Source organism: Loxodonta africana, chromosome 2, assembly GCF_030014295.1.
Source record: "Loxodonta africana isolate mLoxAfr1 chromosome 2, mLoxAfr1.hap2, whole genome shotgun sequence".
Lineage (NCBI taxonomy): Eukaryota > Metazoa > Chordata > Mammalia > Proboscidea > Elephantidae > Loxodonta > Loxodonta africana.
The window spans coordinates 196,838,057-196,861,409 of record NC_087343.1 but is presented as its reverse complement, the minus strand read 5'-3'; the positions used below and the strand labels follow the sequence as shown (position 1 = coordinate 196,861,409).

The 23,353-nt window shown below is 39.0% G+C and overlaps 1 protein-coding gene across 8 annotated transcripts in view; it reads right to left on the bottom strand.

Moving 5' to 3' along the window:
• The window catches only part of NSD1 (nuclear receptor binding SET domain protein 1), a 209,389-nt gene that overhangs the window by 83,205 nt on the left and 102,831 nt on the right, over nucleotides 1-23,353 (bottom strand). For all 8 annotated transcript variants that reach the window (XM_023551797.2, XM_023551818.2, XM_003404684.4 and 5 more), the window contains 2 exons: nucleotides 15,202-15,374; nucleotides 10,675-13,246 (listed from right to left, as the gene is read on the bottom strand). In XM_023551797.2, the coding sequence (XP_023407565.1) occupies nucleotides 10,675-13,246; nucleotides 15,202-15,374 (2,745 nt within the window). The remainder of the gene's footprint in view (nucleotides 1-10,674; nucleotides 13,247-15,201; nucleotides 15,375-23,353) is intronic.

Here is a 23,353-nt window from a genome sequence, read left to right as displayed (position 1 = left end):
CAGAATCCAAAACACAGAAATATTACAAAACATCTTCTTTGACCACAGGGCCATAAAAGTACAAATCAATAACAGAAAAAGCAGGCAAAAGAAATCAAACACTTGGAAACTGAACAATAGCCAGCTCAAAAATGACTGGGTTATAGAAGACATTAAGAATGGAATACAGAAATTCACAAAATCCAGTGAGAATGAAAACACTTCCTACCAGAACCCTTGGGACACAGCTAAAGCAGTGCTCACAGGTCAATTTATAGCAATAAATGCACACATCCAAAAAGAAGAAAGGGCCAAAATCCAAGAATTATCCCTACAACTTAAACAAACACAAAGAGAGCAACCAAAGAAATCCTCAGGCACCAGAAGAAAGCAAATAATAAAAATTAGAGAATTAAATGAAATAGAGAACAGAAAAACCAATGAAAGAGTTAAAAAGACCAAAAGCTGGTTCTTTGAAAAAAAAACTGATAACCACTGGACAAAGTGACAAAAGAAAAACAGGAGAGAAAGCAAATAACCCAAATTAAGAAATAAGATGGGCAATATTACAACAGACCCAACTAAAACTGAAACAAGCATATCAGATTACTATGAAAAATTGTACTCTAACAAATTTGAAAACCTAGAAGAAACGGATGAATTTCTAGAAAAACACCACCAACCTAAACTAACACAAACAAAGGTAGAACAACTAAATAAACCTATAACAAGAGAAGAGATTGAAAAGGTAATTAAAAAACTCCCAACAACAACAAAAAAAAGCCCTGGCCTGAATGGCTTCACTGCACAGTTCTACAAAACTTTCAGAGAACAGTTAATACCACTATTAAAGATATTTCAGAGCATAGAAAAGGACGGAACACTCATTCTGTGAAGCCAGCATATCCCTGATACAAAATCAAGGTAAAGACACTATAAAAAAAGAAAATTACAGACCAATATCCCTCATGAACTTAGATGCAAAAATCCTCAACAAAATTCTAGCGAATAGAATTCATCAACATATTAAAAAAATAATTCACCATGACCAAGTGGGATTCATAGCATGTATGCAGGGATGGTTCAACATTAGAAAACAATTAATGTAATCCATCACATACTTAAAAGACAAGAACGACATGATATTATCAATTGATGCAGAAAAGGCATTGGACAAAGTTCAACACTCATTCATGATAAAAACACTCAGCAAAACAGGAATAGAAGGAAAATTCCTACACATAATAAAGGGCATTTATACAAAGCCCACAGCCAACATCATCCTAAATGGAGAGAGTCTGAAAGCATTCCCCTTGAGATCGGAAACCAGACAAGGATGCCCTTATCACCACTCTTATTACATTGTGCTGGAGGTCCTAGCCAGAGCAATTAGGCTAGATAAAGAAATAAAGGGCAGCCAGATTGGAGAGAAGAAGTCGAAGTATCTCTATTTGCAGATGACATGATTTTATACACAGAAAACCCTAAGGAATCCTCAAGAAGACTACTGAAACTGATAGAAGAGTTCAGCAGAGTATCAGGATACAAGATAAACATACAAAAATCTGTTGGATTCCCCTACAGCAACGAAAAGAACATCGAAGAGGAAATCACCAAACCAATACCATTTACAGTAGCCACCAAGAAGATAAAATACTTAGGAATAAATCTTACCAGAGATGTAAAAGACCTATACAAAGAAAACTACAAAATACTACTGCAGTAAACCAAAAGAGACCTACATAAGTGGAAAAACATACCTTGCTTATGGGTAGGAAGACTTAACATTGTAAAAATGTCTTCTCCAAAAGTGATCGATCTATAGATACAATGCAATTCCAATGCAAATTCCAATGACATTTTTCAATGAGATGGAGAAATAAATCACCAACTTCATAAGGAAGGGAAAGGGGCCCTGGATAAGTAAAGCATTACTGAAAAGGAACAAAGTGGGAGGGCTCACTGTACCTAATTTTAGAACCTATTAAACCAGCACAGTAGTCCAAACAGCCTCGTACTGGTACAACAACAGACACAGACAGTAAAGGAACAGAACTGAGAATCCAGACATAAATTCATCCACATATGGGAAGCTGATATTTGACAAAGGCCCAAAGCCAGTTAAATGTGGAAAAGACAGTCTCTTTAACAAATGGTGCTGGCATAACTGGATATCTATCTGCAAAAAAAAAAAGAAACAAGATCCATACCTCACACCATGCACAAAAACTAACTTGACATGGATCAAAGACCTAAATATAAAATCAAAAACAATAAAGGTCAAGGAAGAAAAAATAGGGACAATGCTAGGAGCCCTAATACATGGCATAAATAGTATATGAAACATTACTAAAAATGCAGAAACGCCAGAAGACAAACTAGATAACTGGGAGCTCCTAAAAATGAAACACCTATGCTCATCCAAAGACTTCACCAAAACAGTAAAAAGATTACCTATAGACTGGGAAAACATTTTTAGCTATGACATTTCTGATCAGCATCTGATCTCTAAAATCTACATGATCTTGCAAAAACTCAACTACAAAAAGACAAATAACCCAATTAAGAAATAGGCAAAGGATATGAACAGGCACTTCACTGAAGAAGACATTCAGGTAGCTAACAGATACATGAGGAAATGCTCATGATCATTAGCCATTAGAGAAATGCAAATCAAAAGTATAATGAGATTCTACCTCACTCCAACAAGGCTGGCATTAATCCAAAAAACACAAAATAATAAATGTTGGAGAGGATGTAGAGTGGCTGGAACACTTATACACTGCTGGTGGGGATGTAAAATGGTACAACCACTTTGGAAATTGATTTGGTGCTTCCTTAAAAAACTAGAAATAGAACTACCATACCATCCAGCAATCCCACTCTTTGGAATATACCCCAGAGAAATAAGAGACTTTACATAAACAGATATATGCACACCCATGTTCACTGCAGCACTGTTTACAATTGCTAAAAGATGGAAGCAACCAAGGTGCCCATCAACGGATGAATGGATAAATTAGGGTATATTCACACAATGGAATACTATCAATTGATAAAGAATGATGAATCCACGAAACATTTCACAACATGGAGGAATCCGAAGGAATTATGCTGGGTAAAATTAGTCAGTTGCAAAAGGACAAATATTACATGAGACCACTATTAAAAGAACTCAAGAAACAGTTTAAACAGAGAAGAAAATATTCTTTGACTGTTAAGAAGGTGGGGGGGAAGGGGTTTTCACTAATTAAATCGTAGATAAGAACTATTTTAGTTGAAGGGAAAGACAACACACTGTACAGGAGAGGTAAGCACACTGCATTAAACTAAAAGCAAAGAAGTTTCCTGAATAAACTGAACACTTCGAAGGCCAGCGTAGCAGGGGTGGTGGTTTGGGGACCATAGTTTCAGGGGACTTCTAAGTCAATTGGCATAATAAAATCTATTAAGAAAACATTCTGCATCCCACTTTGGAGAGTGGCTTCTGGGGTCTTAAATGCTAGCAAGCAGCCATCTAAGATGCATCAATGGGTCTCAACCCACCTGGAGCAAAGAAGAATGAAGAACACCAAAGATACAAGGTAATTATGAGCCCAAGAGACAGAAAGGGCCACATAAACCACAGACTACATCAGCCTGAGACCAAGAAGAACTAGATGGTGCTTGGCTACAACCGATGACTGCCTTGACAGGGAACACAACAGAGAACCCCTGAGGGAGCAGGAAAGCAGTGCAATGCAGACCTCAAATTCTTGTAAAAAGACCAGACTTAATGGTCTGAGACTAGAAGGATCCCAGTGATCATGGCCCCGAGATCTTCCGTTAGTCCAGGACCTGAGCCATTCCCAAAGCCAACTCTTCATACAGGGATTGGACTGGACTATGGGATAGAAAATCATACTGGTGAGGAATGAGCTTCTTGGATCAAATAGACACATGACACTATGTGGGAATCTCCTTTCTGGAGGGGAGATGAGAGGGCAGAGGGGGTCAGAAGCTAGGCAAATGGACACGAAAATAGACAGTGGGGAACAGTGTGCTGTCTCATTACGTGGAGAGCAACTAGGAGTATATAGTAAGGTGTATATATATTTTTGTATGAGAGACTGACTTGATTTGTAAACTTTCACTTAAAGCACACACACACAAAAAAAGGCCAGACTTACTGTCCTGACAGAGACTGGAGAAACCCTGAGAATACGGCCCCTGGACACCCTTTTAGCTCAGTAATGAAGTCACTCCTGAGGTTAACCCTGTAGCCAAAGATGAGTCACAGGCCCATGAAACAAAATGAGAGTAAAGGTGCACACCAGCTCGGGGGCAAGGACTAGAAGGCAAGAGGGGACAGGAAAGCTGGTAACAGGGAACTGAAGATTGAGAAACGAGCATACTGACATGTCATAGGATTGTTAACCAGTGTCATAAAACAATGTATGTACTGTTTAATGAGAAACTAGTTTGTTCTGTAAACCTTCATCTAAAACACAATTAAAAATACATAAAAATTATATCTAAAATATTTGAAATATTATAATATCATCAGACTGGGGGATCAATATGGAAATTCACAAACATTCAACTGTGGCCTGAGTCTAAAAGAAATCTGTAAGATATACCTAAGGAAAAACAGTACCTTTTTCACAGTACACTCACGAGTATTAGTAACAGAACAACATGAAGGGAGGATGATTTCTGGCAATCACCTGACCATATTTGCTAGCTATAGAGCAGGTCTATAAAGGCACTGCAGAAGGGAAAGGATGCCAAAGAAAAAGGACCTGGATGAAAAGTAGGCAAGTATGGACAGGAGAGTGGGCTAGGTAAGAAATCTGATACCAGAAGCTTCAAATAAGGACTTCTAGAGCCATAAGTAGGGGAATCTAGGCTAAACCAAACATGGAATTAGGCTAACTAGAAAGCAGTTCCAACCCAAAGCCAGAAGATATAAGATTCACACCAAAAAAAAGCCATAAAATCCAGAAAGAAAAACCTCTTCTCCTTGGCACTGAAAAAAGAGAAAACTAACATTCTGACTGAAGGTGGGAGCTAAGTGTCCCAAACAACTGCTTCTCGAATCATGTTTGAATTACTAGAAGAATAAAATAAAACATACAAAATACAAGCCCAGTTTTTTTTTTTTTTGATTAGTGAACTCAAAGACAGGATTATTTTGCCATGAAAGTTTAAAAAGGGCTGTTCACAATATACAAACTTATCTCCTCTCAATAGGGACTGTTTACAGGCAACCCTAATTTGAGCAGAAGCCCTGGTGGCACAGTGCTTAAGAGCTATGGCCGCTAAAGCAAAAGGTTGGCAGTCTTAATCCACCAGGCGCTCCTTGGAAACTCTATGGGGCAGTTCTTCTCTGTCCTATAGGATTGCTATGAGTCAAAATGGCAATGAGTTTTTGGTTTCTACTTTGAATAGCAATGCCCTGGGCAAAGAATAAACATTACCCCGGGTCTGACATCTACTACAGAAAACTAGAACCAGAAGGAATAAAGTAATACCACAGAGAAAAAGAAAGGGATAAATTCTTTGAACCTCAGCAAAACTGAGAAATGAGATGCAAACCCCTACACTTTAGAGCAAAAGCACAAACATCATGTCGAAAGAATTCTCTCCTAGTCTGGCATAAATTTGACACTTGAACTGAAAGCCACCTATATAGCCCTGAACAGTGACAGGGAAAAATAAAAGTCAGTAAATTAGGAAAGGGCCATAATCAAGTTGTGGGAAAGTGTTACTTAAGAATCTACTTGTGTCACAACTCATACCATGAAAACGGTATTACCCTGTTACCAAAAATAGCACACAAAAATTACAGACCAATATGAATACAGACAAGACAAACTTCAACAAAATACAGGAAGTTGAATCCAGTAACATACAAAAGTAGGATTATACATCGTGACCAAGTAGGAATTTTCCCAGGAGTACAAGGTATGTTCAGCATACCCACTCCTCACTTACCAACATAGTTAGGTTCCACAGACCAGGTCATTACGTGAAAATCAGTATCATGCAAAAACAGGGGATCACAAAATGTAGTCATCATTACGTAACTGCCAAATTACATCATCACATAATTGCCAAACCGCTCAGATTCACAGTCTAGCCAAGGTGACACATAACCTTAACCATCGCCGCCAGAGTTACTCTTGCCTCGCACCTCAGCGTTCGTTACTGCCAGACGTACACTGTTAATGTGCGAGATAGAAAGATAGATTTTTTTACTATTGTCATAAATGTGACATGTCAGAGAATGAGCTAGTCCATAATGAGGTGTACAGGGGGGTATGAAAATCAATTAAGGTAATACATGATATTAATAAACAGACAGGGCAACATTTTGTTCTGTTACACGTAAGGTTGCTAATAAGTTGGAACCAACTCAACAGCACCTAACAACAAACAACAAAAACCACATGCTAGTATCAACTGATACAGAAAAACCATTTCACAAATTAAACTAGCAGTAGAAAGGTACTTTCTCAACCTAACAGGTCATCCTTGAAACCCACAGTTAAACATCAATACTGTAAGATCGACTGCTTTCCACTTAGTATTAAGAACCAGACAAGGATGCTCCCCTCTTGCTGTTTATACTCAGTACTGTACTGGAGGCTCTAGCCAGAAAATCTAGGGGAAAGAAAAAACAGCCAGATTAGAAAGGAAGAAGTAAAACTATATTTGCAGATGACACGATCTTGTGTGTAGAAAATCCTAAGGAATCCAAGAAAAAACTATTAGAGCTAATAAAAAGTTCAGCAAGATTTCAGGATACAAGATCAATATATAAAAGTCATCTGTATTTCCATATACGTGTAATGAACAATCTGAGAATTACATTTAAAAAACAATTACAAATAATAGCATCAAAAAGAATAAAATTAGGGATAAATTTAACACAAGAAGTGTAAGACTTGTACACTGAAAACTATACAATGTTATTGTAAGAAATTAAAGAAGACCTATATAAATGGAAAGAAATCTGTATGCATAGACAGAAGGCTTAATATTGTTAAAATGGCAAGGCTGCCCAAATTGACCTACAGATTAGACATAATCCCTTATCAAATTAAAATCTTATCACAGATCAGAAATATGATCCTATATATAGAAAATCCCAAAGAATCCACAAGAAAGCTACTAGAAATTATAAGTGAATTCAGCAAGTTGCAAGGTCAACACACAAAAATCACTTCGGTTTCTAGATAGCAGCAATGCACGATCTAAAAAGGAAAGTAAAAAAGCAATTCCACTTACAATAGCATGCAGAAGAATAAAGTATCTAGGAATAAATTTAATCAAGGAAGTGAAAGATTTGTACAATATAAACTATAAAACGTTGCTGAAAGAAATTTAAAAAGACCTAAATACAGTCAGCCCTCCGCATCCACGGATTCAACCAACTGTGGATTGAAAATATTCGGGGGTGGGGGGGGGTGTAGTTCTAAAAAGCAAAACCTGAATTCTCCTTGCACCAAGCACTATGCTGAATACATAAGAATGAAGTGATGTGTAGGCATCTCCTGCTGTAGCCTCCCGCCATTTTACAGATCCTCGGTCTCTCTCCAGCACTTGTTGTTTGAGCATTGTTCACCTAGCGTCCCGTAAGTTCGCTACTTATGTTGTGTGCACCCTTTGTTTCTGTGAAAAATTGGCTCCTAAGAAGTAATTCAGTGGTCAAAGTAATCCTTCAAAGGTAAAGTGTGAGGGGGTTGAGGAAGCGAGAGGAAGGAGTTCAAGGCTAGGAAAGGATGGCTGGCTAGCTATGTAAAGCACTACAGCCTCCAGAACTTCAAGATCATGGGCCAATCGGCACTGGCTGATGCCCAGGAAGCATCAGCATTCCTAATGAACTCAAGAAACTCACAGAAGAGAAAGACTACCTTTCTGGGCAAGTCTTCAATTGTGATAAAACAACTTTTTCCATTGCATTTAGACTACCTTTCTGGGCAAGTCTTTGATTGTGATAAAACAACTTTTTCCATTGCATTTACACTGTATTAGGTATTATAAGTAATCTACAGATAATTTAACGTATACATGAGAAAGTGCATAGGTTGTATGAAAATACTATGCAATTTTATATGAGACTTGAGTACCCACGGATTTTGCTATCTGTGGGGACCCTGGAACCAAGCCCCCTGCAGATACCAAGGGATGATGGCAAATGGGAAAACATTATGTGTTCATGGACTAGAAGACTTAATATTGTTAAGGTGTCAATGCTACCCAAAGCGACCTATGGATTCAACACAAAACCTAACAAAATCCCAACAGGCTTCTTTGCAAAAACGGAAAAGCCAATTCTCACATTTATATGAAACTGCAAGTGGCTTTGAAAAAAAAAAGGACAAAGTAGGAGGACTCATACTTCCTGATTTCAAAACATACATAAAACTACAGTAATCAAACTAGTGTGCCACTGACATAATAACAGGCACACAGACCACAGAATAAAATTAAGAGGCCAGAAATAAACCCAAACATCTATATGTGCAAATGATTTTCAACTACGGTGCTATGTCCATTCAATGGGGGAAATAAAGTCTCTTCAATAAATGGTGCTGAGACAACTAGATCTCCAGATGCAAAAGAACAAAACTGGACCCATACTTCACACCATATACGAAGATTAACTCAAAATGAATCAATGGCCAAATGTTAGAACTAAAACCATAAAACTCTTAGAGCAAAACACAGGAGTAATGTTTCGAGACCTAGTTTTTGACAACAGATTCCTGGACATGACCAAATGAATGAGCAACAAAGGACAAAAATGACAAACTGAACTTTATCAAAAGTAAAAAGTTTTGGGCATCAAAGGACTTTTTCAACAAAAAGACAACTACAGAATGGGAGAAAATATTTGGGAACCATGTATCTGATAAAGACTTAATATTCAGAATATATAAAGAAGTCCTACAACTCAACAAAAAAGACAAACAATCAAAAAATGGGCAAAGGACTTGAATACGGATTTTACCAAAAAAGATATATAAATGGCCAACAAACACATGAAAAGATGGTTAACGTCATTACTCATCCGGGAAATGCAAATCAAAACCACAGCGAGATACCACTTCATGTACACTAAAAAAAAAAACTAGAACAGCTATAATCAAAAAGTCAGATAAATAACAAGTATTGGTGAGGATATGGAGAAACTGGAACCCTCACACCCTACTGGTAGGAATGTGGAATAGTACAGCTACTCTGGAAATCAGTCTTGCAGTTCCTTGAACAGTTTAACAGTTACCAAACATTAAAAAAAAAAAAAAAAAAAACCCAGTGCCATTGAGTCTATTCTGACTCATAGAGACCCTATAGGACAGAGTAGAACTGCCCCACAGAGTTTCCAAGGAGCGCCTGGCAGATTCGAACTGCCAACCCTTTGGTTAGCAGCCTTAGCACTTAACCACTACGCCAACCATATGACCCAGCAATTCCACTCTTATGTAAAGTACCTAAGAAATGAAAACAACTGTCCATACAAAAAGTTATACACAAATCTTCATAGATTATTCATAACAGCAAAAACTGAAAACAACCCAAATGTCCATCAACTAATGAAGACAGAAATAAAACGTGATACATCCACACAATGGAAAATTATTCAGCACTAAAAAGGAATGAAGTCCGATACATGCTACAACATGGACAGGCCTTGTAAACGTTACAGTAAGTGAAAGAAGCCAGTCACAAAAGCCCATATACTACATATATGATTCCATTTATATAAAATGTACACATAGGCAAATCTATAAACTGAAGGAAAGGAGAAGGAGACTGGTAAAGGGTACTCGGTTCCTTTCTGGGGTGATGAAAATGTTCTAAAATTGATCACGCTGACTGATGCACATCTCTGTAAATATACTTAAAAAAACACTGAATTGTAAACTTTAAGTTTTATGAATTTTATGTTACGTGAATGATAACTCAAAAAAAACTGTTAAAAAAATGAATCTAATATAGTAAATAACTTCAGAAATCTTACGTTTAAGGACACTCAGTTTTATCCTCAGTAATCACAGTGTTAAACAGGAATATCTTCAAAGACTTTTGCTATTTCCCTTCTGCTGCTAAGGTAGGACACCCTGGTGCTTCGAGCATTTTTATTTATTATCAAACCTCATTCCAGAGGGGATTTAAGACATATAAGATATTCAAATAAGTATTATAGAATACTTTCATTTTTTAAAAAAGCACATTCACTTTTTCTATGTAACACATAGACCTCTCAAAAGTTGTGGTCAAAGGAAGGCTAGCATCCAATAAAATTTGCTTTCTGCTGTTTACTTTCAGTATATAACAACTAGATTAAAATTTCTCAAGCAGTGGACTCAAGTGACAGTACAGAGCCACTCAATTACCTGCAGCAACAGATTAAGTCCCCAAAATTTCATAGATTATGGGGGGAACAGGAGCAAAAATGTTCTTGGGACAAACTAAAAGGAGGAAAAAAAAAAAACCGAGCTCTGGTGAAATTTAATTTCTGAGAGTATACAGATACCCAGTCCTCAAAATTCATATCCTTCTACATAAAGCCCTTTCTTCATGTCATAGGATAATCCTTCCATCCCAACTCACACTTAACCCTTCCATTAAAACAGACCAACTTCAGAAGGGCAACATTATCATCATCTTCACTGCTCCCCTTCTATCATAGGTGGAAGTCCTTACCTGGTTCCGGGAGCTCAGACTGGGGGGTCAAACTGGGAATTCCTGGTTCCTTTTCCATCTCCTCAGTGCTAGCACTGGTCTTATCACAAACATTCAACCGTGGCCCAGCTGAATCTAAGCGGCCTGCACAATTCGGATCTGTCAGTGCATCTTCCAGTACGTTTGTCGAAGTAGGAGGTCTATGCTCAGAGAAGTCACCCCCCTTCTGCACAGGGTCACCAGGAAGCAAGACCCCAAAGGCACCCTCAGAGTTTTCTTTCTCCCTAAATCTGTTAGTGCGCTTACGAGGTTTAGTGCGCCTTTGGTTTAAACGCTGCCACCGCTTTTTAGGCACCACTTGATGTACACCATTGTGTCCATCATTCTCACTGTTCATTTCGGAGTCCAGTTCTGGGCCTTTTCTGTTTTCAAAAGAGGGGGCTTTCTCAGGAATTTTATCAAGGTCAGACTGTTTGACCTTGTTACCAAAATGAACATCAGAAAAATGGTCACAATCTTCACTTGTTAAATGGCCCTTTAATTGAAGGGGCTCTTCTTTACCATGGTCTTCTCCCCCACCCCTTGAAGAGACACTCACTGAGGCTCCATTTTCTCTGTCTCCTTGCAGCGCAGCCTGAAGAGTCACACCTGGAATCCGGTTCAATTTTCTTTTGCGCTCTGTTTTTAAGGCCTTCCGGTTCACTGTGTTCTTTCCCAACTGGGCTGAAAAACCATCTTGCAATCTGGATGACAGCTTTGATCGCCCACAGTTGCGCCTAGTAACACAGTTTGAACGACTTTTCCCAGAAGCAGGAAGATCTCTTCTGTCAGACACTAAGCCAGGTAAGGAGGTAGACAACTCCCCAGACAGTACAGCGTCGCCCCCACTAGGGCTGGGATGGGCTGAGTCCTGAGTGCCATCTCCATTTTTTTCTGAATTGTGGTTGGAGCCTCCTGAAACCAAGATCCTAGAAACCCCTGCAGGACTACTAGTAGAACAATCCCCAGGACCAGGACTCCGATAGGAGACCAGGTTTTGAGCAGTCATCAACCGTTGCTCCTTGGTCTTACTATCATGCATATCTTTCAACATCATTAGTAATGTGCTGAATTTGTAGTCTGGTTCAATCGGTATATGATTCTGGCCAGAGGCAGAAGTAAAAAGTAATGGTTTTGATGGCTTTGATGTTCCAGAATCACTGACATCCTCACTTAAGGATCTATAGGAGAGTTCCTTCAACTCAGACAGAACGTGTTTCACCACTGCTGTTTCTATGTCACTCGAATCCCTGGTTTTCTCATGCATGTTGCTCAGTAGTTTCAGCCCATCCACTTTCCCACTTTTGGAAATGCTGGCCAAAGGAGAGCCTTTGGTATCAGAAGAGCAGCATTTCAAACTACAGTCCTCATTTGTAGCTGGGGGTTCTACCACAACTGGATTTTCTTTGTGTTTGCATTTTATACTTCGGATCTTGGGCTGTTTACTTTTTGAATGTAACAGAGCTTGATTTGTATTTGCACCCTTTATTAGTGAGTTCTCACTGGAAATGCTTGGTGATGTGTTGAATTTTGGAGGGAGACTGTCATTTCTAAAGTCCGAGGAGGGTTTACAGACAAGGGTGGATGCCTTAAGATCAGAGAGATTAACCTGAGATGTCTCAGTTCCAGGCTCTGCCGTCTTAGTACAATCCATTAAGTGGTCTGTATGTGAGTTGGTAATGAGGGACTTTTGCTTTGCTTTTACCCTAGTGTTTGTGGCAGGAAACCGAGAATGCTTTATCTTTTCATTTTTCTGCATGGATAACATGTTCTCAGTTCTATCAAAAGCATCCGTAATTTCAAGGACACTGTTATCAGACTCTGAGCTCTGATCTACAGGATCCAGATCACTGCTTCCATCATCAGAAGTGGTACAGATGCTAATGGAATCACTTCGCTTTTCCTCATCACCCGCTCCAATATAGCAGAGCTGCACCTTTGAACTGCAAACCAGACCTCTTTGGGGTTTCTTCTTTTCCCCAGAACGTTTAGAGATCAAGGCACCCTCAGGCAAGCCCAGTAAAGAGTCACAATTTGAACTCTCAAATTCTTTCTTTGCAGTGTTTTTTCCACAAGAAGAAAACAGGAAACTTCTTGGGGCAGTGTTGGACCCTGTGAGGCTGTTTGCTATCCTGGAAAGTTCATTAGAGGCCTGCTTATCAGATACATCCCCAGAAATAAAGTTTAGGCCAAGGTTCTCTGGAATCTTTCCCCTCCGTTCTTCCTTATGTGCTTCAAATTGCATGTGGCTCTTTTTCACACTAGTCCTTTTTGGATTATCAGAGCTCTTTCTGACTCGAGACTTAGCACATGGCTTTTCCTTCTCATCTGCAGAATGTTCAGAGTCAAAAGCCAGAGAATTCAAACAGCCATTAAGCAAAAGATCATGTTCTGATTCAGGGTCATTTGTACAGTCCTCAAAAGGCATATCCTCCTCACTGTCCAACTTGATCGAACTTCTGACACATTTTCGGTTCTTTGGCCCTTTGGGAACATCATACTGTTCAGCAAGACCAACACTGGCTTCCCATTTACTCAAAATTTTCTGAGGAACCTAGAATTTAAAGGAAGAAAAAAAAAAAAGAGTATCACTTATCAACAGAATGGGAGAGAAAACAAAGAGATGATCAGTAAACATCTCTCAAATCAAAAAGCTTTTTTCCCAAACCTTACTGCACCTCTCCAAGGCTTCTTAAATGGAACTGGCCAGGTGGTTAGCAACCACAGTTCACCTAGAACTTACCCAGTGGGGATTCCCAAACACTACTGTTACCACTATGATCTATCATTAGAGAAAGGGTTGATCCCACAAACCCTCCATCCTTCCTGCCTCTATAAGCACAAAGGAATAGACCATTACATAGATTAAAACTGAAAACGCCACCATTTCTAAATCAAGGAATACTCAAGACCCTTCCTGCCTACCCCTTAAGCACCTTAGAATTAGGATTTATTTTCTTCCCAATTTAAGAAGGACAAGCACACGATCAGTTGCACAAATGGGAAAGCAAAAGGCTAAAGAAAAGGAATATGGAAAAAACAGAGCAGGAGAAATAACCAGGTCAGAACTACTCCTACCCATACATACCATACCCGTTGCCATGGAGTCGATTCCGACTCACAGCGACCCTACAGGACAGAACAGAACTGCCCCTAGGGAACAAGAAACTCGAACCTCTGGTTATCACTGGACTCCTGGCTAATCAAGATTCTTATACACGATACATACAGCTTGGATTATAAAACTATCTCCTGGGCTTAATCATATATTTCAGGCAGGTATAACAAATCGGATATGCTCTTTTTTTGTTGTTTCCTCACAGCATGAGGACACTGAGGCTCTGTGAAATATACCTAATTTTCCAGGCTCTTATTTCCTTCCCTGACTTCATACAATATATGCTAATCAAGGCTGTAACTACCAGTTAGTGTTCATAAATACTTTAATATTTGTGAAGGGATGTTCAGCACAGTATATAAAAATTCAGGTCACTGGGTAAGTGGACTCCTCTTAATAAGGCAATAAACTGACCACTCGGTTCATTTTACACGCAAACACACTCTTTCTCACTCACTAATTCTCATGACTGTGACCAGAGTAAATCAATTTCCCAAAATTTGAAAGCCCTAGTGAATTCCTCTGAAAAGCAAGTTGGTAAATCTACATAGCTAAAGGCTTGACACAAAAGCACTTCAGATACCTCCCCACCAACAACCAGCCAAACTATAAGAAAGGATGCAGTTAGCATCCTTCATCCTAACAGCAGCAGATACTAATTTTTTGGAGCATCAACCTTATGACATATTGTATTTATTTCTAATCCTCACGGCAGTTCTACAAGATAGATGCTATTATATTGGTTTTAAAGAAGTTAAAAGTGGCAGGGCCCATATACTGCCTCTTAATTATCCTAATTATGATTTACTAAAAACAATTTACAAGTATGTAATCACAGAGGAGCATGAAACTGCAACTACTTCCCCTCCTAGAACTGACTATAAAGGAGTATTAAAAGAAAATAAGTCATAATTTTACTAGGCCAACTTTAACACAAAATATCAAACAAAAGAAAGAAAAACACACTGTTCTTGATTAAACTATAACCAGATAAGAAACTGCAAGTTTAAAGATTGAAAAAAAGATGAAACAACACAACAAGAAAAAGTCTTATCTTTCTCATTTTTAAGAAAAATAATTAATCCAGACAATGAGAAATAGAATATTTCATTGTGCTGATTACTTTCTTCTTATATAAGATAGAGCCAGAGAAGACTGGTCATGCCATGTTGTACTACTACTTCTCTAAAAGACATGGCAAAGGTAGCCAAAATTTGAATATAAATACAAACAACAACAACCAAATAACTGCTTCTCAGTTATTTTTCACAGATATCCTACTACCAAAGGAAAGAGCTTATGTCCCAAAAACCTAATACTTTCTCCCTGCTTCCTCCTTGCCCTCTCACCCCCAAGTAGATAATTTAAAAGAGGATTGTTTTATTTTTTACCTTATGCCTATATCCTTTTTCTTTCTGCTTCCCTCTTCTCCTAAGGACAGGTAGCTCTTCGAATTGATGTCTGCCTTCAAACATGACGATTGCTTTTCCAGCCACCCAGGCTCTCTCAGAAGGGTCTCCAAAAGCCTCCACGTAGTACTGCCGATAGGGCCTCCGATTGGAAACTAGATAAGGATAAGAACCAGTTCTATTACTTTAAAGAGATGAATGTTCATCATCAACAGAATAGCCACGCCACTGGTGCCATAGAAGCCTCTGATTACAAAGAATCAGCATGTTAAAATGCCTAGAGAACGAGAAACCCTGAAGCTGATCAGGTACAAGGACCCAAAAATTTAAAATATTCAATTCATAGGGCAAGAAAATGCTTAAAGTTTATGAAAGAATTCAATGTTGAGTCTTCTGACATGCTATATATTCCAATACAGTTAGAGGCTCATTAGCTAATCACAAAGCAAATTAACGTAGCAGCCAACTTACCATCAGTCTATAAAGTGCTACAGCCTCATTGCCAGAAAATACAAATATATTAAGTTGCGGCAACATAAATATAATAATCAACCAAGAAAAATCTAAAAACATTAGGCTAAACTATAGGGAGGAAGAAATGTTTCAACACAGTACCATTTATGGAGTAGCTATGCTAGGCCAGGCATTATGTTAGATGCTATACATGAATTCCTCACAACAACCCTAAGAAATAAGTAGTTATTATCCTCAGTAAAATACAGTGACTTCAGAGAAGGCAAATTCAGGGACAGATAGTAAAACACTGACTTCCTCGAAAAAGTGCAATTTGATAGTTTCAATATAGAGAAATTAAGGGGGAAAAAAAAAGAAAAAGAAATCTCAATAGTAGTACAAACAGGAAGAAATCAGTCTACAGTTCCTCGGTTGTCCAAAGTTCTAAGAATGCAATTACCAAAAAAAAAAAAAAAAAGGCAGCACAAATCCCACCCAGAAAAGATTTCAATCAGATTTATCTGTTTTATGTTCCTTGCATACACTCAACACTTAGTGATCAAAGACATATAGTCAGGGCTACACACAAGCTTTACTGATTTGTTTCTTTTTAAAAAAGAAAATGAAGATAAAATCTTATATAAAAATTCACATCTAATTTCCTTAGAACTATATCCTGTTTCAAACACCTCCCCTCCGAAAAGAGAATCCAAACACCTCTTTGAAAAAACAGGAAAAGCCTACTTCCTTCACAATGATAAAAAACAAAGAAGAAAGGGAAGAATGTTTATAAACTGATCTTCAGTACAGGTATAAAGAGCTATAAGTATTTTCAAAACTTCCATATCCACAGCAATTGGAACATAGCCAAAATGTTAAGTAAATGTCAATGGTAGCTTCTCTTATAAATTGCTATTTTCAAAAATGCACAATAAGTACTTTATGAGTAGCTGAAATAGTTGTTTTTTCTATAAAAATACATCTTAATACACTTAAAAGCAGGTTAAATTTTCTAATTTTAGTCCATTTAAAAAGCTAGCTCTATTAAAAAAAAAAAAACTAGACTAATTCCTTAGTCCCCACCTACTAAATTAAATCCTTCAGTACAAACCACCTTCTAAAGAGGATCAAATTTGCTATGTATGTACCTATATAAAGGTTCGGAGCCCTGGTGGCACAGTGGTTAAGAGCTATAGCTGCTAACCAAAAGGTCCACAGTTCGAATCTACCAGCTGCTCCTTGGAAACCCTATGAGGCAGTTCTACTCTGTCCTACAGGGTCACTATGAGTTGAACTCGACTCAACAGCATATAACAACAATAAACAAGTTCAATTTGACAACCAAATGATTTTCTCATGAATAAATAAACTCAACTAACACAGACTGAGCACTTATGATATGCCAGCACTACAGATACGCCACACCCTACAGAAGAGTGACAGGAATTCACTGCCTAGTGGGTACAGATTATAAGAGAGCATGATAACTGCAGTAACATAAATACTCACTTTTTTAAAATAACAATAAAAAGTACAAGTCATTGACTGGATTAAGACTGAGACACAGGGGCAGAACTTTTAAAGGTAAATAGGTATTTGTTAGGGACAGAAATCCTCAAAAGCATGAATAAAAGAAAATGGAACAGCTGTGAACTACAAACACTATGTTATATGGTAGAAGGAAAGAGAAACAAAGTAAGGTAAATAGGGGCCAGGCCTGAAAGCTTGGAAGCTACATTAAGAGCTTGGCCATTTTCCTGGCTGGCAATGAGGAACCTCATTTAAACTGGGGAACCATAGGCTTTTTTGTTTGTTTTTAATTTTATTAGGGTGAAATATATATAACAAAAATTTGCCATTTAAACCATTTTTAGGTATACAATTCAGTGATGGTCATTACATTCAACGTGTTGTGCGACCATCACTACTATTTCCAAAAGCTTTTTGTCACCGCAAACAGAAACTTAGTACTTCTTCAGTAGTAACTCCCCGTTTCCTAAAAAAAAAACATTTAAAGGCAAGGTAAAAGAGCAGAATTCAGCAAAGGATAATGAAAAGAAATAGAGGCAAAAAAGGATTATACTACCAAGAGAACCATGAAAGTCAGGGAAGAGATGGCTACCATGGGGAAGAGGGAATAGAGGTTTATCTTTAACAAATGCCACAGAAAATTAAAAATTAAAAACTAGTATCCACTGCATCACCAGGTCATTAATGGTTAAAGTTAGTAGAAAAAAAAAGTAGAGAATGCCAGTTTTCAGTGAGTTCATAAATGAGTGGTAGAGGCGAGGCCAAGACAGTGGAGCAGTCAGACGCTTCTGGTGTTCCCTCTTACAAAAAAGTCCCCCCCAAAAAAACAAGTGAATCGATTTTATGTGACAATCCAGGAGTGCTGAACATCAAAGGCAAAGTTGAGGATTCAGACTGAGTGGCAGGAGGAGGGAGAAAAAGTTCAGGAGCAGGTTCAGAAGCAGCAAGGAGTTGCCAGACCTGACCCAATGGGAACCCGCACCTGCAGGCCAGATGGATTGATGAGCCTGGTAAGGGATGCAGTGGTGCTCAGGACGTGTTTTCCACGTCGGGAGAGACTGAGCAGTGGAGAGTGGCTCAACCCTCCAGAACGAGTGAGAAGCGGCCCTCAATCAGCAACAGATAAGTACACGCGTCTAACATTATCATGTGGATGAAAAAACATCCTCATTTGAGAAGAAGCGCTCTCCCTGCTCCCTCCCCGCTCTGCAAAGGGTCCTGGGTCCGCTCCAGTGACTGCCTGGCCGCATCCCCTGGGCTGGAAGTAGGGCTCCTCATGTGCCCTGAGTCATTCTTCTGGCCTGGGAGAGGGAGTGAATTAACAAACAGGAAAAAATAATCTACCAGCTGCCCTAAGCCAGGAACTCAGGACAGATACAGCTCGTTTGCCTAGGCACAGGCATAAGGGGTCCATGGACTCTGAATGCCTTTCACCCATGCACAGACTTATGTGGGACCATTTCAACAGTGTAGGCCCTCATTAGCCCAGTACAACAGGGTATGTACACTTGATGCCTAACTTCATTATAACAGCTATATGGTAGACTGGCAGGTTTGTGACATCTGACACCGTTCAGCCCATTAGGCAGGGTCCTCACATACCCACATCAGGGGCCTGAGGACTGGTGGCTCCACCCATACCACCTACCCATCTGCCACAGGGGTCCAAGAATAAGTGGTGCCTCCCGGTCCTTACAGCCAACAGCACTGGGTGCTCACAGTCCCACTGCAAAACCCATCTGTGTACACTCTCTCAGGAACAAGGACACGCTTTCCTCCCAGACACTCAAGAGCACCCATCAGCCCCCTGCCTTACTCAGCACATGACCTCCTTACTACAATCAGATACCTGTGCCTATTCCAATCACCCCTGCTTGTCTAGGACTGTAGGTAAGATCCTGCACCACAAACATGGTGACTATCTAGACACCTGAGCTTAATCCATGCAAGAAAAGTCAATGGACTCCTGGGCTCACATACTTAGTAACAGCTCTAACCACCTGCTGACAAGACATTACAGCTTCAAAGGCGCCAATAATCAAACTAGCTCACTCGAGCAGCCTATTTGCGCATATAAAAACAAAACAAAATAAGCTAGGACACAGTAAGAAAACATGAATAAATATAACAACTTATTGATGGCTCGGAGACAACAGTCAATATCAAATCACATAAAGAGGCAGACCATGACGGCTTCATCAAGCTCCCAAAACAAAGAATCAAGAAATCTTCCAGAGGAAGGAAACTCCTTGGAATTACCAGAGGTAGAATGCAAAAAATTAATATACAGAACTCTTCAGGAGATCAGGTAAAATATAAAACAAGCCAAGGAACATACAGATAAAGGAACAGAAGAACTTAAGATTATAGAAAAGCACAATGACAAATTCAACAGGCTGCAAGAATCCATAGAGAGATAGCAAACAGAAATTCTGAAGATTAACAATAAAATTTCAGAATTAGATAACTCAATAGAAAGTCACAGGAGCAAAACTGAGGCAATGGAAGTCAGAATTAGTAAGACTGAAGATAAAGCACTTGCCACCAATGTATTTGTGAAAAAATAAAAGAATTAAAAAAAAATGAAGAAACCCCAAGAATTATGCAGGACTCTATCAAGAGGAATATCCTACAAGTGACTGGAGTACCAGAACAGTGAGGGATAACAGAAAATACAGAGAGAATTATTGAAGATTTGTTGGCAGAAAACTTCCCTGATATTGTGAAAGATGAGAAGATAGCTATCCAAGATATTCTTTGAACCCCACATAAGGTAGGACCCAAAAGAAAGTCACCAAGAAATATTATAATCAAACTAGCCAAAACAAAAATAAAGAGAGAACATGACCAGTGGCTAGGGATAAACAAAAAGTCATCTACAAAGGAGAGTCAATAAGATTTAAGCTAGCTAGGACTATTCAGCAGAAACCATGCAGGCAAGAAGGCAATGGGATGACATATATAAAGCCTTGAAGGAAAAAAATTGCCAGTCAAGAATAATACATTCAGTAAAACTGTCTCACAAATATGATGGTGAAATTAAGGCATTTCCAGATGAACAGAAGTTTTGGTAATTTGCAAAAACCAAACCAAAATTATAAGAAATTCTAAAGGGAGTCCTCTGGTTAGAAATCAATAACATCAGGTAACAACCCCAGGCTAGAACACAGGACAGAGCAACCACGTATCAACCCAGATAGGGAAGTCACAAAAATAAATCAAAGCTAAATGAAAATAGGGACCGAGAGACGTCCATATGTAAAAGATGACATCATTAAAACAAAATATGGGGACTAAAAAAATGTAGTCATAGATCTTTCAAATGGAGAGGAAGTCAAGGCAATATAAAGAAATAAAAGACTGGTTTAAATTTAGAAAAATAGGGTAAATACTAAGGTAACCACAAAAGAAACAATCCCACACATCAAAAGAAAAACACAAAGACTCTGCAAATACAAAATGAGCAAAAATGAAAAAGCCGAAAAGAAAATACATAAAGAAAAATGACTCGGCACAGAAAATTAAGTGGAACAACCAAACTGTAAACAACACACAAAAGAAAGACATCAAAATGACAGCACTGAACTCATACTTATCAATAATTATACTGAATATAAACAGACAAAATGCACCAATAAAGAGACAGAGATTGGCAGAATGGATTAACAAAACACGATCCATCTACCTGCTGCGACAAGAGACATACCTCAGACTTAAAGACACAAACTAAGACTCAAAGGATGGAAAAAAATATATCAAGCAAACAACAATCAAAGAAGAGCAGGAGTGGCAACATTAATCTGTGACAAAATAGACTTTAAAACCCATCACAAAAGATAATGAAGGATACAATATAATAATTAAAGGGTCAATACACCAGGGGGGCATAACCATAGTAAATATTTACGCACCCAACAACAGGGTTCCAAAGAACGTAAAACAAACTCATTGGGCCAATCGAGTTGATTCCGACTCACAGAGATTCTATGTACCACAGAAACAAACGTTGCCTGGTCCTGCGCCATCCTTACAATAGCTGTTATGCTTGAGCCCATTGTTGCAGCCACTGTGTCAACCCATCTCGTTGAGGATCTTCCTCTTTTCTACTGACCCTGTATTTTACCAAGCAGGATGCCCTTCTCCAGGGACTGATCCCTCCTGACAACATGTCCAAAGTATGTGAGACAAAGTCTCACCATTCTTGCTTTGAAAGAGCATTATATAGCTGTACTTCCTCCAAGACAAATCTGTCTGTTATTTTGGCAGTCTACAGTATATTCAATATTCTTTGCCAACACCACAATTCAAAGGTGTCAATTCTTCTTCAGTCTTCCTTATTCATCGTCCAGCTTTCACATGCATATAATGTGACTGAAAATACCAGCGCTTGGGTCACGCACACCTTAGTCTTCAAGGTGACATCTCTGTTTTCCAACACTTTAAAGAGGTCCTTTGAAGCAGATCTGTCCATTGCAAAGCGTCTTTTAATTTTCTGACTGCTACTTCCACGGGTATTGATTGTGGATCCAAGTAAAATGAAATCCTTGCAACTTCAATCTTTTCTGGGTTTATCACGATGTGGCTTATTGGTCCAGTTGTGACAATTTTTGTTTTCTTTATATTGAGTTGTAATACATACTGAATGCTACAGTCTTTGATCTTCATTAGTAAGTGCTTCAAGTCCTCTTCACCTTCAGCAAGAATGGTTACATCAGCTGCATAAAGCACGTTGTTAATGAGTCTTCCTCCAATCCTGATGCCCCGTTCTTTTTCATATAGTCCAGCTTCTCTGACTATTTGCTCAGCATATACACTAAATATGTATGATGAAAGAATACAACCTTGATGTGCACCCTTCCTGACTTTAAACCACTCAGTAACTGTGATGGTTAAGACTGTGTGTCAACTTGGCTGGGCCATGATTCTCAGTGTTTTGGCAGTTGTATAATGTTGTGATCACTTCCCTGTTGAAATGTGATACTTGATCACCTCCATGATGGAATCTGCTGAGTGGTATCGGTGGGGGTGGGGCCTGTGGAGGCTCACCACCCCCTCAGCCTTCATCTCTCTACCTTCTGCCACCTACTTCCTTCCTGCTAGCCTTGCAAAGGTCATTGGCTTGTTCTGGATCCAGCAGCTGTCTCTTGTCTGACCTCTGGTTCTTTGGACTTGAGCTAGCAGCTTACCTGTCTATCCTGGAATTCACCAATCTTCACGGCCTGCAAGCAAGAGTCCTGCTCCCTGATCTGCCTATCCTGGGCACACCAGCCCCTGCAGCTAAGTGACTCAAGAGAAGCCTTGCAATCTTGCCCACTGACCTTGAGGATTCCTCAACCATGACAACCTGTGAGCGGCATCCCTGCTCTCCAACCTGCTCATCTTGGGTTCACCAGCTTCTGCTGCTCCGTGGATTGGGAAAAGAGTTTATCCTGATTCGAGGACTTGGGACATTCCAAATTCTACAATCGCATGAACTGTTTCCTTAATATAAATCTCTCTCTGTATATTAATATGTATTACTGGTTTTGCTTCTCTATAGAACCCAGCCTAAGACAGTATCCCCTTGTCCTGTCCCAACAACTGCCTTGGTCTATGTACAGGTTCCTTATGAACATAATCAAGTGCTCTGGAATTCCCATACTTTGAAATGTTATCAATAATTTCTTCTGATCCATACAGTTGAATGGCTTTGCATAGTTAATAGAACATAGGTGAACATCCTTCTGGTATTCTCAGTTTTCAGCCAGGATCCATCAAACAAACTCTAACAGCATTGCAAAGAGAGACAGACAGCTCCACAATAATAGTAGGAGACTTCAACACACCACTTTCGGTGAAGGACAGAACATCCAGGAAGAAGCTCAATAAAGACACAGAAGATCTAAATGCCACAATCAACCAACCTGATCTCATAGACATACAGAACACTTCGCCCAACAGCAGTCAAATATACTTTCCTTTCCAACGCACAGGGAACAGTCTCCAGAACAGACCACATATTAGGCCATAAAGCAAGCCTTAACAGAATCCAAAGCATCAAAATGTCACAAAGCATCTTTTCTGACCATAAAGCCATAAAAGCAGAAATCAGTAACAAAAAAAGCAAGGAAAAAAAAATCAAACATATGGAAACTGAACAGCACCTTGCTCA